Source organism: Mus pahari, chromosome 6, assembly GCF_900095145.1.
Source record: "Mus pahari chromosome 6, PAHARI_EIJ_v1.1, whole genome shotgun sequence".
Classification (NCBI taxonomy): domain Eukaryota; kingdom Metazoa; phylum Chordata; class Mammalia; order Rodentia; family Muridae; genus Mus; species Mus pahari.
The window spans coordinates 93,012,648-93,029,205 of NC_034595.1; the positions used below are offsets into that span (position 1 = coordinate 93,012,648).

The window sequence follows — 16,558 nt, forward strand, 5'->3', positions numbered from 1 at the left end:
AAGAAAGCTAGGTAATTTCTACTGCATTCCTTTCTGCTGGCTTATTTTTATTATTTTTTTTAATTTAGTTATCTATCGTGTGGGGGGGGGGGTGGTAAACCCAGGACCCTGAGTATGCTAGACCAGAGAGTTACAACTAGAGCCTGTCTCTCTCCCTTTTATTTTAAGATGACATAATGGTTAGTCTTTGTGGTGGTTTGAATACGTTTGGCCCATGGAAAGTGGCACTACTAGGAGGTGTGGCCTTATTGGAGTAGATGTGTTCTTGTTTGAGGAAGTGCATCACGGGGGGGGGGGGAGGTGGACTTTAAGAACCTCCTTCTAGCTACCTGGAAGACAGTCTTCTCCTGATTGCCTTCAGAACAAGATGTAGACGTCTCAGCAACTCCAGTTCCGTACTAGTCTGGATGCTTCCAGGCTTCTCGCCATGATGACAGTGGACTGAACTTCTGAATCTATAAGACAGCCACAATTAAATGTTGTCCTTATAAGAGTTGCTTTGGACACGGTGTTACTCCATAGCAACTAAGGAAGCCCTGATTAAGACAGTCTTATTGTCAACTTGACTGGATTTACAATCGCTTAAGAGATAAACTTCTGAGTGTGTCTCTGAGGGCTTTTCTAACGAGGTTTAACAGAGAGAGAAGACCTGCCGTGAATGTGAGTGGCCCCATCCCATGGGCCAGAGAGGTAGTTAGGTTGATAGAGTACCTGCCAAATGCACCAAGCCCTTGGGTCCATCCCCAGCACCAAATATCCTGGGTGTGGCAGGGCATTACTATAATTCTGTAGCTTGGGGGGTGGAGGCAGGAGGATTGAAGCTCAGTGTCACCCTTTGCAACTCACGAGTTAAAGGCCAGCCTGAGAAGCACAAAATCCTGTCTCAAGGAAAGGAGGGAGGGAGGAAGGGAGGGAGGGAGAGAGGGAAGGAGGAAGGAAGGGGGGAGGGAGGGAGGAAGGAAGGAAGAGAGGGAGGGAGGAAGGAAGGAAGAAAGGAAGGAAAGAAGAAAGGAAGGAAGGAAGGAAGGAAGAAAGAAAGGAAGGGAGGAAGGGAGGGAGGAAGGGAGGAAGGAAGGGAGGGAGGGAGGAAGGAAGGAAGGAAGCAAGAAAGAAAGGAAGGAAGGAAAGAAGGAAGGAAGGGAGGGAGGGAGGAAGGAAGCAAGGAAGGAAGGAAGCAAAGAAGGAAGGAAGGGGAATACCAGCATCCACCTGGCTTTGCTTCCTAGCTGTGATGGTTTGAGTCCCCATAGGCTCTTACGTTTGGGAAGGTTTAGGGGTTTCTGTCTTGAAGGAGGTGTGTCACTGGCATGTGGGGGGCTTTGAGATTTCAAAAGTCTACACTACTCTTAGTGTTGTCTTTGTCTCTCTGACTCTCTGTCTCTTTGTCTCTCTGTCTCTCTCTGTCTCTTTCTCTGTCTCTGTCTCTGTTTCTTTCTCTCTCTCTCTCTCTGCCCCATGGTTGTGTCTCAAGATGTGAGTTCTCAGCTACTGCTCCAGCACCATGCCTGCCTGTTCCCATGCTCTCTGCTATAGTGGTTGTGGACTTATCCTTAAAAACTGTGAACCCCAAATACATTTGTTCTTTTGTAAGTTGCCTTGGTCATGATGTTTCCTCTCAGCAAGCAACTAAGACACTGGCTCTGGATACAATGTGATCAGCTGCCTCAATAGAAAAGTCACTCAGACACTGGCTGTGGATACAATGTGATCAGCTGCCTCAGTAGAAAAGTCACTAAGACACTGGCTGTGGATAAACCAGACCAGCGGCTTCACACTCCTCCCTCCACACCTCCCTTACCGTGATAGGCTGTATATTAAACTTTCCTTGGCAGGTATTCTTTTCCCATAGCAATGTGAAAAATAAAACAGCGCCCAGGCTGTCCTTGAACTTAGGATCTTCCTCCCTCAGCCTTCCTAATAAGGAGGATCACATACATGACAGGCAGGTTCATCATCCGCTCAACCACCTCACGGACCCTAGGAATCGAGTCCTCCCGGTTCCCTATACCAGGGAGCTGGCTATCTGAGGGAGCAAGAGATCAACAACCTGAAAAGACACAGCCCTAGTTTAATTTCCAGTCAATGAGGTTTTTAAAGGAAGGAAACAAGGGCCGTTGGTCATTCTGGAGCTGTCTGTCCCTCTGGCCAGGTGGTCAGTCTGTTCCTGGGACGCATGGCGTCTCTGGCATCTTCTTATCATCCCTGCACTTCCCACATAATTGTCTCGGGCTCAGGCACTCTGTGGAAGCTTGAGTCTGCTTAGTGTCTGCCAAGATCAGCCTTGATGTCCTCCAGATACCACCTGGGCTGGATGGTCACTTCAGAGCAAGCAAGCCACAGATAGTGTACACTAGCTGATCTACTGATGACAAATGCATGCCAATTCCTTTGTCCCTGTGTGTCACGCAGAAATGCCTCGCCCACCCATGCTAGCATGGGATTATAGGCTTATGGCTGTCACTTTAGTGTTCAGCACAGTCCCCACCCTTCCCTACAGTACGCCTGGATTGATTAACTCTTTATTGTGTATGTGTGTGTTTATGTGTATACACATTTGTAGTGTGTGTACTTGTGTGTGCATACACTGACAGCTAGAGGTACAGACGTGTTTTGACCACAAAGATTAACTGCACTGGGCTAGAGATGTATTAGGTCAGTTGACAGAGATGCTCATGGGGTTTGGGAGATCACTGATTGGCTAGCCTGGGTGGGGCAAGCCCCGCCCCCATTGCTGAGGTTACAGGTATGCAAAAGAGCATGCAGTATACAATTGTAACATGGATCCTGGGGCTCTGCAAGGAGTTTAACCATGGAGCCACCTCTAGTACTTTATTTTGATTTTTGAGAAAGTTTCATGCATACCCGGCTGGTCTTAAGCTTCCTATATAGCTCTGGATGTCCTTGAATGAACGGAACTCGAACCCAGAGCTCTCAGCCTTTTAAGGCTCTACTCCCCAATCAACCAAAGGCATAGCTTTGATTCTCAGCCACACTTTCTGCCGTGTTCTCACCCAGAAGAGACCCAAAGACTGTTGGCTCCAGATTTTTCCTCAAGCCTACCTCTGAGGGTGGCTGATTGGCTGGTGCCGCCTCAGTGGCTTGCCTTCAGGTTGGGTGTGCCCCCGGAACTCCATCCCGGGAAGCGAGCCAGCCCGTGCAAACCTTCTCCCTGGAGGGTGGCAGATGCCAGGAGGGAAGGCTGAAACCAGAGGCTGAGTCACTGAGCTGGCAAATCGAGTCTGGTTCTAAGTCAGCAGCTGCCCTAGCAAGCAGGGTGAAGTCATTTTTCAGAAAATCGTGTCATCATTCAGAACCTCAAGGTCTGTCCCTGGATTCAGCTAGGGATTTAGCTGTCATTCCATCCTGCTAACAGCCTCAGGCTTGGCAGGCAGGGTCTCCCTGACTTCTGTTATTCCTAACGTCTGGCCAGGAAGGCAACTCTCCCTCAGAGCCCACCAGTCCCTTGCCACTGCCAGCTTTGCCTGAGGGAACTGACCACCAGCTCACTAAGAGCACTGAGAGCCTGCACAGCTTTTGACAGGGACAGCCCAGCCTGTCCTGGGTGGGATTGTGTCGCTGAATCACTGGCTCTCTATTTGATCAGAAAGGAGAAAGGTTTTGGTTTTTCTTTTTGTAACTGATATTTAAAGTTTATTTTGCTAGTTGAGATTGATTTTTTTTTTCCTCATCTTTTAGGGGTTAAACCTACAGCCTCAACTATATCAGGCAAGCTCTGGATCACTGAACTCCATCCTTGTTCTTCTTCTCTGTGTTTCCGTTTATTTATTCAGGGTCAGAGTCCCATGTAGGCCAGGTTGGCCTTGCTCTCCCTATGTAGCTGAGGATGACTTTGAACTCTGCATCCTCCTGCTTTCCTAAGTGCTGGGGTTATAGGTGCAGCAATACCTTACTGTGCTGACAATGGAAGCCAGGGCTCCATGTTAAACAAGCCCTCTACCAAGTGAGCAACAGCACACACACGCACACACACACAGACATGCACGCACAGACACACACACAGACACACACACAGACACACACACAGACACACACACACAGACACACACACAGACACACACACAGACATACACACACAGAAACACACACACATAGACACACACACACAGACACACACACACAGACACACACACACAGACACACACACAGAGATACACACACATAGACACACACACACAGACACACACACACAGACACACACACACACAGAGTTACCCACCTGCCCTTGAGTTTATAATCCTCCTGCCTTTGTCTTTCAAATATGAATTTACTCCTATGGATTGATATTTTCCTGCTAAAGATTAATGCTCTCTTTTATGTCATATGCCTTTACCATGTGTGATGGTTTGTATGTGCTTGACCCAGGGAGTGGCACTATTTGGAGGTGTGGCCTTGTCGGAGTGGGTGTGTCACTGTGGGCATGGGCTTTAAGACCCTCATCCTAGCTGCCTGAAAGTCAGTCTTCTGCTAGCAGCCTTCANATGAAGACGTAGAACTCTCAGCTCCTCCTGCACTGTGCCTGCCTGGATGATAATGGACTGACCCTCTGAACCTGTAAGCCAGCCCCAGTTAAATGTTGTCCTTTATAAGAGTTGCCTTGGTCATGGTGTCTATTCACAGCAGTAAAACCCTAAGTAAGACACTACACTCCTGGACTTCTAGTATGGGCATTTAGAATTGTAGGTTCAGGAGGCAATGGCTTGCTTGCCACACAAGTACATGACTCCAAAGCCCAGCCACCAAGGAACTAAGCCCTAGCTCTGTGGGGTACTGACTAAGCGCAGACCTTTGGAAATTGTATAGCCCTTTGGGGCCTTGGCATTCTTTTTGTTTGTTTGTTTGTTTTTTGTTTTTTGAGACAGGGTTTCTCTGTATAGCTCTGGCTGTCCTGGAACTCACTTTGTAGACCAGACTGGCCTCGATCTCAGAAATCTGCCTGCCTCTGCCTCCTGAATGCTGGGATTAAAGGCGTGCGCCACCATGCCCGGCTGGGGCCGTGGCATTCTTATCTGTAAGACAGGGTTGGTGGTGGTCATGGTTGAGTTGATGTCTGTAAAGAGCAGACAACAATGCTGTATCATGGCAGACTGCTTCCTTCCTTCCTTCCTTCCTTCCTTCCTTCCTTCCTTCCTTCCTTTCTCTCTTTTTTCTTTTCTTTTCTTTTCTTTCTTTCTTTCTTTCTTTCTTTCTTTCTTTCTTTCTTTCTTTCTTTCAGATTTATTTTATGTATATGAGTACACTGTAGCTGTCTTCAGATCACACCAGAAGAGGACATCGGATTCCATTACAGATGGTTGTGAACCACCATGTGGTTGCTGGGATTTGAACTCAGGACCTCTGGAAGAGCAGTCAGTGCTCTTAACCACTGAGCAATCTCTCCAGCCCCAGGCTGCTTTCTAAACACAAGCTCTTATTGTGGACTTCAGAGAAATGCTCCTGACATGACTGCAGATGTCCTTAGTCAAGGTGAGGTGGAGAGATGGGCCCATGTTTAGAAGTGTGGATAGCCAATCTCAGAACTCCTGTGGCTTGAAGGCCAAGGTCAGAATGCTGGATGACAAATCCAGCTGACCCTGGAGAACCACGGACAGAGCTCTGTGGGATTCACCACAGAAGGCTGCAAAGCCAGAGGTCCTGGCACTCAGGAACCGTTTGGAGGTGCCTGAACTAAAAGCAGCTGTGGCTGGTGTCCTGGTTTCCCAGGACCTAGCTGCTAAGAAGGGGAAGCCATGGCCAGAAACGCTGAGTAAGTGACCCTGTGGCTTCGGGCTGCAGGCTGTGGGAAGTACTGCCCACTTCTGTGGAAATCCCCGGAAGCTAGTGGCTGCATCTCTATCCGCTTCTCTGGCTGACTCAAGCGTGTTTGTTTATTTCATGGAGAAGGCTGCCCAGTGTTTCCACCAGATGTGTTCTGGAGATTGAACTCAAGTCACAGCTTTGGTGGCCAGCCTCCCTGGATGACTCCTCCCACCCCATCATGATTCTACAAGAACAGAATGGGGCTTGAACGGCTGTTTTCCTGCTTCACCATGAAGCCAGAGTCTGCATCTGGGGACTGCCTTACTAAAGATGAGTGTCTAGCTTTCTGTCCGGGGAAACGAAAGATGCTTCTTCAACAAAAGCCACCCTTGGAGCTGCTGAAAGAGACAAGAAGTTCAAGGGACCCAACCTTGGTGGACTTGGCCAGGCTGGAGTTCTGGAGGCCGTGGGGGTGGGGATGGAGGCTCTGGTGTCCTGGCTTGGGGGGAAAGGTGGAATTAGCACTTCCTGAGTTAAACCCAACACTTCAGGACTGGTAAGAGGCATGTCCCGCCATCTAGTGGCTCACGTTGGGATTGAAAGGTGTCATGTCTCAGGAAGGTTATCTCAGGGCAGCTGCAAGCCAAACTCTTGGCTGTGTCCTTGAGTCACCTACCCAGTTCTGATTGTATGGGGAGCAGAGGCCTGCAGGCATGCATTCTAGATCCATATGGAGATCCTAGACCCTGCTTCTGGATTCTATACTGAAATAGATATCCTGGAGGTACCTCAGAGGGCACGGTGAGGAGACACAGAGTGACTGACCACTGCTAAACATCTGGCTATTGTCTTTGGAGTCACAAGGTAAGAAGGACGGGCATCTTGAACAGCAAGTTTTAGTCAATGTTTCTATGAAAGATACAACGTTCAGAGTTCCCCGCTCCCACATCACTCCACAACGTAGATGCAGTTGTTGCCATGTAGCAAAGACACATGTGTGTGCATGTGTGTGCATGCGCGTGTGGAGAAAATGACTTGGTAGGGATTGAAGGAAGGGGTGGGAATCACTTTCTTTGGGTTCAAACTCAGACAATGGGTGACTGAACTGGGACTTCTGTATCAAGCGACTGAAATCCAACCTGAGTTGTATTACGGAATGAACCATATCCCCTGATAATCTAGATGTTGGCATCCTAACCTAAGGCTGTGACAAGATTTGGAGATTAAGTGAAAGTTGGGGGGAGGGGTTGCTAGCACAATGTGACTGGTGTGTCTATAAACGGACACTGTAATTTTGTGTGTGACTATAGAGGCATAGCCATGAAGAACACGGGGAGGTGGTGCTCAAATACTGACCAAAGAGAGAGGCCTCAGAAGGAGTCAGCCTTGGGCTGTGGATGTAGCTTCTCTCCTGATAGTTCTACAGATGCTTAAGATGGTCACACTGGCTTAGACAGGGTAAGGTGTCCAGTCGTCCAGGTGTGAGGTCAGTGCTTGCTGGGTTGTGCAGCTCTCAAGAGGTATGGAACTAGGGAACAGTCCTCCCTTGGTTTCCATGGGTGGGGTGGGTGACGACTGGGACCCACTGTGGTTACTCAGCAATGAGAAGGAAGCCTAACAGACACAGTAATTTGCAGTAGCCTGCAGGCCTCCTCCAGTCTGTTTTACATCACCTCTGGATGACTTCTGCCTGTCAGTCCTACATGCAAATAGAACCTAACATCACACTGTTTAGGGAGCCTGGTTAAGACAATGGCCTGCATCTTTGTTACAGACATAATTGTTTTTCTGGATATTTCTGGCGAGGTTGGTTGAGTTCTCCAGTGGTAACCTGCAAATATGGAAACTGGCTGCTCCACGGAATCATGGGATAGTCTGATGTGGTAGACGGGCTTCTGTCTCCACTGAAGATCCCTTTCCCTCCAGGGAAGATAGACAGGCCCCAGAGAAAAGGAGCCTTGTGATATTCAGACAGGAGGTTAGCCTGGCAGATCACAGAGGTGCCAGGATAAAACTGAGGAAATGGGGACACTAATTCAAAGACTCAGGGTGACCCTTGATGACAATTGGATAGTTGAACCATTCTGATGTTTTAGGCCAGAACATACCTCACCAGCTTGACTCTCTAGCTCCCCTACATACCCCAGATTTCTCCAGAGGTGGCCAGATGTCTATTCTACCTGAGTTCCAGCTGTCTGAGAGAGGTTCTCCCCTTCTCATCCCTACAGTAGCCCCCCTTGGTAGGGATTGTTCTTCTCATAGGACATCTGGGGAAACTGAGGTATAGGTGGTTTATGGACATCCCCCTGGGACCTTCCCTAATTAAAGAAGTTAGGACCTTTGTGTGGGTTCTTTTCCAGGTCTGAGCTCTATCCACAGGGCCACGGAGCCCCAGCCCAGGCCACCTGGCCACACAGATGTTTATAGTACAGTTCCCCAGAGCAGAAGAAATGTCCTCATTGATAAATCTGAAAGCTGGGCTCCCCTCCCCCTTCTACCTATGTTCTCAACCTGTGGGTCACAACCCTTTGGTGGGGTGTTGAGTGACCCTTTCACATGGGGTCACCTAAGACCTTTGGAGAACACAGATATTTATATTATGACTCCTAACAGGGAGCAACATTATAGTTACAATGTAGCAACGAAAATAATTTTATGGTTGGGGGTCACCACAGCATGAGGAATTGTGTTAAAGGGTCACAGCATTAGGAGGGTTGAGAACCAGTGACCTAGAAGATTACTCTGTGAGTGACAGGCTTAGAGGACAAAGACAACCTGTCAGCCCATGAGTACCCGACACAGAACAACATATTAAATGGCCTGGTTCGGTAAGAACTCACAAACCAGCCTCACACCATATATCCAGCAAGCCCATCTCGTATTAAAACTGAACAAAAACATGCCATGTGGCGTGGCACACCTGTGTAATCCCAGCCCCTGAGAGGCAGAGATAAGATTACTGTCGATTTAGAGGCTAGCATGGGCTACAGAATGAATCCCATCTCAGCCTGGGCTAGACCAAGACCCTGACTCAAAAAGCAAGCAAACAAATAAAAACCGAGTAGAGGATAAATAGGATGTTTGGGATACTTGCCCAGGGCCACCAGGTACTCGGGGGCAGAGGCTGGGCTGTCTTCCAGTATCATCCAGTTCTTCATCGGCCCACTAAACATTTATTTCAGAGGACACATGCTACCTGAACTTAGACTCAAGCCAGAGCCTTTTGCCTGGGAGATGTGGGCTGGTGGCTTCTGTCAGGGCTACTAAGGGACCTGGGTAGAGCCCATAGGCCAGCCCCATCTGTGATGACAAGGGCTTAGCTGAGAAGGTCGCTCTGCCGCGACCTTAGCAGAAGTAATATTCTTGGATCCATCGCCTGGAAGCTTGTGCTGACTCCCAGATCGACCCAGCTGTACCCGAAATGACTCTGTTCGCTTCGCACCAGAGCACAGGGGAGATGGGGAAGAGCTGTACGGGTCTCCTGGGATTGCAGACACCTCTAGGGGCAGTCTGAGAGTCCCCTTAGGAGATGGTACCCAGAGAGAGACTTTCCAGCACCAGAGTGTACCTGGATTCTGACTTGAGTCGCCACAGGGAGAGGTTAGTGATGGACTAGAAAGTAGAGGTGTGTAGGGGGGTAGGGGCGTCGGGGCTGCGGGAGGGGAGAGTAGGTTGTGAGCACAGAGGCAGATGATCAGGTTCAAGTCCCCACCCGACAACTCTCCCACCTTGTGAAGCTGGACTCACAGCCTTTCTAAGAAGTCCCCCAGTAGTTTCAGGGGCTCCCAGTCTCCGTTGTCTAAGAGGAGGCTGCTGAGACGATAAAGGAGCAAGCCAACAAGAAAAAAGGAAGCCTCGAGGCCAAGCATTTATTGTTACATTGTTAAAATTCCCTCTGGGAAGGCCTGGGACGCTGCAGTTCACTGTTCATTTGCCGTGCATTTTGCAAACCTTCCATGGGTCAGGGACATCATCGCCATCCACGCTGGCTTTTGTAATGTAAAGTGACACCCAGAAGGTGCCACCACTCAGGAGCCACGTTCCCCCACAACCTGTGACATGGTCCTTGGCCTTCTGGGAAAGGCTGTCATAATTCTCGTAGAGAGCTCTTCGTCATGATCCTGCAGTCCAAATTTACATCTGCCAGGACCCCACCCCTTTTTCACGACCCCAGCCTTTGGCGGCGGTTCCCTGTTCTAAGTGCCCCATGCAGGCCGGGCTTAGGAGAGAGCCCCTCTCTCCACTTCTGACTCTAGTCCCCTGACAACCCCTGCATCCTGTGGTGAGGAGTCAAGACAGAGAATCTGCTCAAAGTGACATTGGATGTGGATGGAGAAAGACAGAGGTGCCCAGGACTGAAGCCCATTGGGAAGGAGCCTTCTGCTGCTGTGGGCCTCCGAGCCCGTGGGAAGAAAGTGTGAAGGCTCTCCTTACCTAGACCTTGCCCTTGAAAGGAGCCCACGTAGCCAGCGACATTGCCAGGAAGGCTCTCAGTGCCTTCCTGGCTCCAGAAGCTGTGTCACCCTTTGGGGACTTGTTGTGGAACTGACAGCTGGCTTCATTAGAAGAGGACCTCCCTCTCTCCTTGCTGGGCTAAGGGCTCAGTAGCTTTAGGATTCCAGGGGCAGGGGAATGGCGTGTTATAAACACTCGGGGATGTGGAGCCTGAGCCAAGCTGGATTCTACCCGACAGGTTCACCCTGAGAGTCCTGGTCTCCACTGTGTGTCCTTCAGAGGCTGACACTCAGACAGAGAGGTTCCTCCCAGTCCCTGAGGCCCCTGGACTCAGGTTGGGAGGGAGACTGGGCCTGGAGAACCTATGTCTTTAATGTGTCATTCAAGTTCCCAGGTTTCGTGTGGTCTTCCCGCAAAGGGAAGCTCTCAGTACCACTGCAGAAGACTGGCTTTGGTGGCTAAGAGGCGGTGCCCCACCCCCATGCCCACCTGCTGCTGTCAGCTGTGGAGAGCTTGTACTGACAGAGCACAGCTACCCCAAAATCCTCCCTATCATCAATAGGCAGTCTCTGCTCAGTCAGCTTGGACCCTGCACCCAGTAGGCCCACAGGCTGTGCCGGTGGCTCTCCCAGACCTTGCCGATGGCTTTCGGAAATGCTCAATATTAAACCTTCTGCAGGCCCCTCTTGCTTATCTCCCTATCCAAAATGGGGTGAACTGGCCCAGCGTCTGCAAATGTTGTGGATGGAAGTTAGGTTCCTTCCTCCCCTGCCCCATCCCTTCCAGCTGTTTCCTGAGAGGTTCAAAGCTTGGGACAAGTGTTAGTGAACTTTAATCCTCACAGCTCCCCTGGGAGGAACCCGGAAGTATTACAGGTAAGACACTGAGGCACAGAGAAGTGAGGCCACTGGGGGGGAAGCCACACAGCAAAACACTGGCAGATCAGAAAGGCCCTACTCTTGACAACCCCAGTGACCTTGTTCTGTGGGATTTGCTGTTAGCTCATGGGTGAGCTCACCTGTCTCAGCTGACAGGGACATCACAAGAGAGGTTTGTTGGCTTAATGACAGGCTGTCTCCCACGTCATGCGCACACTTGGGATAACCGTTTGGGACAGAGCTCAGCAACCATCCCCCTCCCACTCTTGAAATCACATTCATTCTGGTGACAGGATGTCTGTAGTCCCTAGAGCTGCTGCTGTCAGGCCCCTGTGCCCTGCAGAGATCCCCCTCCTGGTCCCAACATGTCCACCTCCCAACATGATATGCTGCCCTCAAAAGTGGAAGGAAACGCCCAGGTCGTTCTGCATCCTTCCAGAGTGAGTGAGCAAGTGAGTGAGGTCAGAGTTTAAGTCCTCTGCCCAGCGGGCTGACGGTCAGCAGTCACCACCTGGCCGCTGCTGGCTGGCTTTGCCACCGGTTCTCAGTGGCCCTGGCTTTGCCAAGGCTGGCTGGGGGCTTTCCTGCTCCCTCTAGCAGAGTGGTCCAGGCCCAAAGACTGACTGCCCCTCCTTGACCTGTGTAAAGTACCAGCGGGGTGGGGCGCCTGACTTGTACTTTGAACAGCAGCCCCAGGGCCACCTGCTAGGTCGCGGCTGGGTGACACTTCCTCAGAGATACAAGACACCTAGGTGGGCATTCTCTGTCCTTGGTGCCCCCTGGAAATTGTGACCGTCTCTGGGAACTCTGTTCTGCCACCCTGCCTGTCCTCCGCTCCGGGTCATGCTGTACAGTGGGGACAGACGGCTCTGGGACATTAGGTTGCTCCGTCTCCCTGCTCTTTCTCTTCTGGAGTTGAGTCTCGCGGCTTTCTTACACGTTGGTGACCTCCAAGCTGCCGTATCCCTCCAGACGGCACTGTTCCGGCCTGCCTTGGAGCTCCTCATCCCCACAGTCCTCGTTCTCAAGAGAGCCGTAGTCATCATGGAAATCGGGCTCTTTGCTGCTGAAACCCCTTCCTATCTTCCCCAGGGGCAGCTGAGGAGAAACAAGCCGGAGGACAGAGAAAGAGATATGTGAGAACTGGGTCGTGGTGTGGCATCTCCAGTATAATTGCTGTGCGACCTTCAGCATCTCTTGGAACCTCTCTGGACTCTCCATTATTTGTACCACCCCTCCTGCCCGGACACATAGAAGGATTTGCAAAAATTCCATAAGGAACCAACGTTTGAGTTCCCAGCTAGAGAGATTCAATTCATTACCAGGGGTGACTTTGAACTAATGATTCTACAGCCACCCCCACCCCCAACACATACACACTGTTGATAGCGGTAGATGGGACAATGCCTAGGAGTGTGTGTGACCACATATAGGAGGTCTTACTCTTTGCTCCATTCGGAAGGAACTCTAGTCCTATCTGGTAGGACCACAAGTATGGGCTTGAGGCTTATACATGGGTGTTAGAGTCCCTGTTCTGTATTTCTGGCTGTGGGACCTGGGATAATTAACTGCCTGTCTCTGAGCCTTGATTTTTCTCAGCTGCATGATGGGGAAAAAATGGCAGGGGCCTGGGTGGACTTCTGGGAAGATCAAAAATCTCTAAGGTGCGGGGTGGGGGATGGGCAGCTCAGAGCAGGTGCCCTGTGGGAACTGTCCCCACACACAGAGGCCTCTTGGTAGTGCCTCTGGTTCTGAGCTGAGTTTTGCTTCAACAACACCAAGTGGTTATGTGCTCAACTGCCCGTCTTTCTAGACCGGTGCGTCCCCACTGGAGAGTCATTGTCCTATAAGCACCTTTCAGACAGGGCTTCCCCATTTCCCTAATGTGTGACTATTCCGGTAGCATGTGTGTATCTGTGCAAGGACATGGGTCTCCCTCCTTCCCAACAATTTTTTTGATCCTTTGGAATGAAGGAAGCTGAAAGCAAGCCCTAGAACCGCCACAAGACACATGCCTTTAACCCCAGCCCTTGAGGAGCTGGGACTGAGGATGGTGAGTTTCAGGCCAGATTCGGCTACATAGTGAGATACATCTCAAAGACAAAACAGGGCCAGGCTGTCCAGATGGCTTAGCAGGTCAAGGTGTCTGATGTTGAGACTGGTGATCAGAGGTCAGTCCCCGGCACCCACACTCGAGGTGGAAGAGAACTGTCCTGTGACCTCTGCACGCATGCTGGGGTGTGCACGCACAGATATAATACAAATATTTCAAAACAAAACAGGGAAACAAGAAAAGCGTGTTTGCCAAGCACATATGACTCTAGCCCTGGGGTTGACCCTTCCCAGCTCTGCAAAACCAAAACTAAAGCAAAACCCAAGAATGGCTAGCCCAGGACAGTGTTCTTAGAAGCTAGTGGCTGCCTGTTCTTGCGATGCCCCTCCTGAGCTCAACTGAAGTCCAGGTGACACCAAGTGAAAGCAAAGGCGTGGCTGTGGTGACCATGACACTGGATACGTCGCGAGTTTTTGTTGGTCTCTGGCTAGCTGCTTCTGTTCTGTGCTGTCCTACCGGGTACACGAGAGGTTCCTTGCTGGCTAAGGGGTTCAGAATCCAAGACAGAGGTTTTCAGAGTCTAGAGCTCCCTGATTGCTCTCAGCAGCCAGCTGTGTGAGGTGCTCTGCACCCCAGGGGCTATGTGCTTCAGGAGACCAGGGTGAGGGGATCCCACAGTCTGTAAACACCATGCATGCCATAGACTCTGCCTTGCATGGACTCTTGTCACCGGGCATTATTTTAAGCAGGGACCCAGGTATGTGATGACTCTCCTGAGTGCACCTATGATCCCAGGTTGCTCCAGGTTCACAGGTGACAAAGGAGCCATAGGTCCATTCAGGAAAGGATGCCTGGCCCCATGGACAGAAAGCCCACTTACCCGGCCAGCTCTGTGCTTGCTATTGCCTCCACTGTCCTCTCTCCCAGCTCTGGTGATGCTGGAGGCCCTGCCAGGTGGTGTCCCAAAGCGCTCAGACTCCCGGATGCCTGTGGAGCTGGGACATTTCACAAGTTAGAGTTAGTAAGAGAGAGACACAGCCTACTGGCCCTGTCCCCACTCCCACATTCCTGCTGCTTAAGAGCACCGGCTGTTCCTTCAGAGAGAGAGAGGACTGGGGTTTGGTTCCCAGCACCCACATGGTAGCTTGCAATTGCCTGTAACTACAGTTGTAAGGGATCTGATGCCCTCTTCTGGCCTTCATGGGCACCATGCATGTAGTACACACACACACACACACACACACACACACACACACACACACACACACACACAAGCAAAACTATCAAATACATGAAACACACACTAAAACTAAAGGGCTGTGGATATAGCTCAGTAATAGAGGCTTGCCTAGAATATGCAGGGCTCTGGGTTCCACCTCCAGTAGTGGTTAAAAATAAACATCAATGATCCTTCCTCATATGTGTTCATGTGTGTTCATGTGTGTGTATGTGTGTATATGTGTGTATAAGTGTGTGTGTGTGTGTGTGTGTGTGTGTGTGTGTGTGTGTGTGTGTGTGTTTGTCTGGGGGCAAATGAAGCAAAGAGATAGCACCCCGCTGATGACATTTTTGTGACATCACTGTGAAGAACTGCTGGGTCCACCCAGTCTGGGATGCTGTCCAGGATAGAATCTTGATATTGAACTTAATGAGAGGAATGTTTCTCCAGCTAGTATCTTCCCACAGCATCCTGGGAGGATCCAAAGGGTCACCACCACTGTCCCCCAACCTGCTTCCCCCTCCTCTCTGAAAGCTGAAGTAACAGGGAGGGAGGACAGAGGCCTTCCCTGAGTGGCTCACTACAGAACCGCCCCATTATTATCAGTTCTAGAAACCATCTCAAAGATCTCACCATGCATCTGGGATAACTGTCTACTCGGGGGTGGGGGGGCTCTCTCTGCTACTGAGGTGGCCTATGATCTCCTTAGGAACTCTTAGGGTTCTGTGTGCCCTCATCTGACTGAAGTCTGTCCCCTGGGCTCATGGCACTCGACAAAGTGTCCTGAAACCCACCTCAGGGGCCTTTCCTCACCAGCCAAGCATGATACATACGGGCTACATCACAGACAGAGGTGACAGTAAGCTGTTAGGCTCCGGCTGAAGGCTGCACTGCCTCCCTGTCCCTGTCCCATCAGACTCCAAATCCTGGAGAAAGCCCACTTCCTTCTTTTGATCCCACAGACAGAAATCCTACAGCTTTTATGCAGCTCCCAAGGAGTTACTGGCCCAACCACAAGGAGCCACGCCCCAACTGTGACCCCAGGCAGCATCCATGGAGTGGGTCTGGGCTGTCTGGCTACTCAACCTAATTGCTCTCTAGGCAAGGGGGCCAGTGTAGGTGGGTGGCTGTGCTCTGTTCCCTTGGGTCAGAAGTACCATTTATATATCTAACTCTGCCTCTAAACCTTTGTCTCCATCACTACACCTGGCAGAGTGGCCACCTTGTTCTGCGAAATTAGTGCACATCATCTCCTGCTCAAGCTACACCTCACACAGCCTGTGACAGTGCCCCCGATTCCCCGGCCCTTGCCTTGCGCCCACTTACTTGGACGGATGGAAGATGGTGCTCATCTCCTCTGCCAGGTGTCTCCTGAGGATGTGCTTCCCGCTGGGGATGCCCAGGGCGGTGGCCATGGCCTCAGCATTGAACGTGGGCTCCAGGACCAGCACCGCGCCGTGGACACCGCTGTTGGTCAGGTTGTCTGCATACTCCTGAGGGCAGAAGCGTGAGGTGGAGTCAGGGACCATCGGAACCAAGCAGGGATGTGACCCCAATAGCGAACTGATTTGAGAGTGAAGGGGGCCTATTCTCCACCCTCAGGACTCTGAACATAGGGGTCTTATGTCATTGACACTTGCTGGACCCTGTCAAGAGCCATAGATACTTATAGAAAAAATATTGCTAAGAATTGTCCCAGTAGTGAGCGCTTTCAACAGGGGATCTACTGTAGCAGTAAGGGATCCTACTCCATCAACAGGAAGTGATGTCCTTGTCAGGCTGGGAGGTGGTGCCCGCTACCTTACATCAAAGTGGACATTGATTGCATCTCATTTGCATAGGCTAGGGAAGCAACCCCGTGCCTCCAACACCATCGCCCCTCACCTTCAGGTCGATATCGCGCACCCACTTGAGCACCCGCTGGTTGGTCCAGACCACGGGGTCTGTGTTCTGTGTTTCACACCGGGCTCGGCGCTCCTGGAGTGCCTGGGGGATGGAAAACAGGGAGTCAGTTGAAGACGTGAGGGACACCTGGAGGTCACACGCAGAAGGAAGTTTCATGGTGTCCGTCGGGTCTTCAGTATGCTAGTGTGAGGAGGGCCACCCACAGCTGCCAGAGCCACACTGTCTGTGTTGTGAGAAACAGAAGAATCCGCCTCCTAGGGTGCGAGGAATTGGGTGTGAGGTCTGGAGAAA

The 16,558-nt window shown here is 50.9% G+C and overlaps 1 protein-coding gene across 2 annotated transcripts in view; it reads right to left on the bottom strand.

Annotated features, from left to right (window-relative positions):
* Window positions 1-9,622: 9,622 nt before the first annotated feature.
* Window positions 9,623-16,558, bottom strand: part of Kazn (kazrin, periplakin interacting protein) — a 372,587-nt gene continuing 365,651 nt past the window's right edge. For both annotated transcript variants that reach the window (XM_021199874.2, XM_029540482.1), the window contains 4 exons: window positions 16,247-16,348; window positions 15,689-15,855; window positions 14,024-14,138; window positions 9,623-12,188 (listed from right to left, as the gene is read on the bottom strand). In XM_021199874.2, coding sequence (XP_021055533.1) covers window positions 12,024-12,188; window positions 14,024-14,138; window positions 15,689-15,855; window positions 16,247-16,348 — 549 coding nt within the window. In that variant the 3' untranslated portion in view covers window positions 9,623-12,023. The remainder of the gene's footprint in view (window positions 12,189-14,023; window positions 14,139-15,688; window positions 15,856-16,246; window positions 16,349-16,558) is intronic.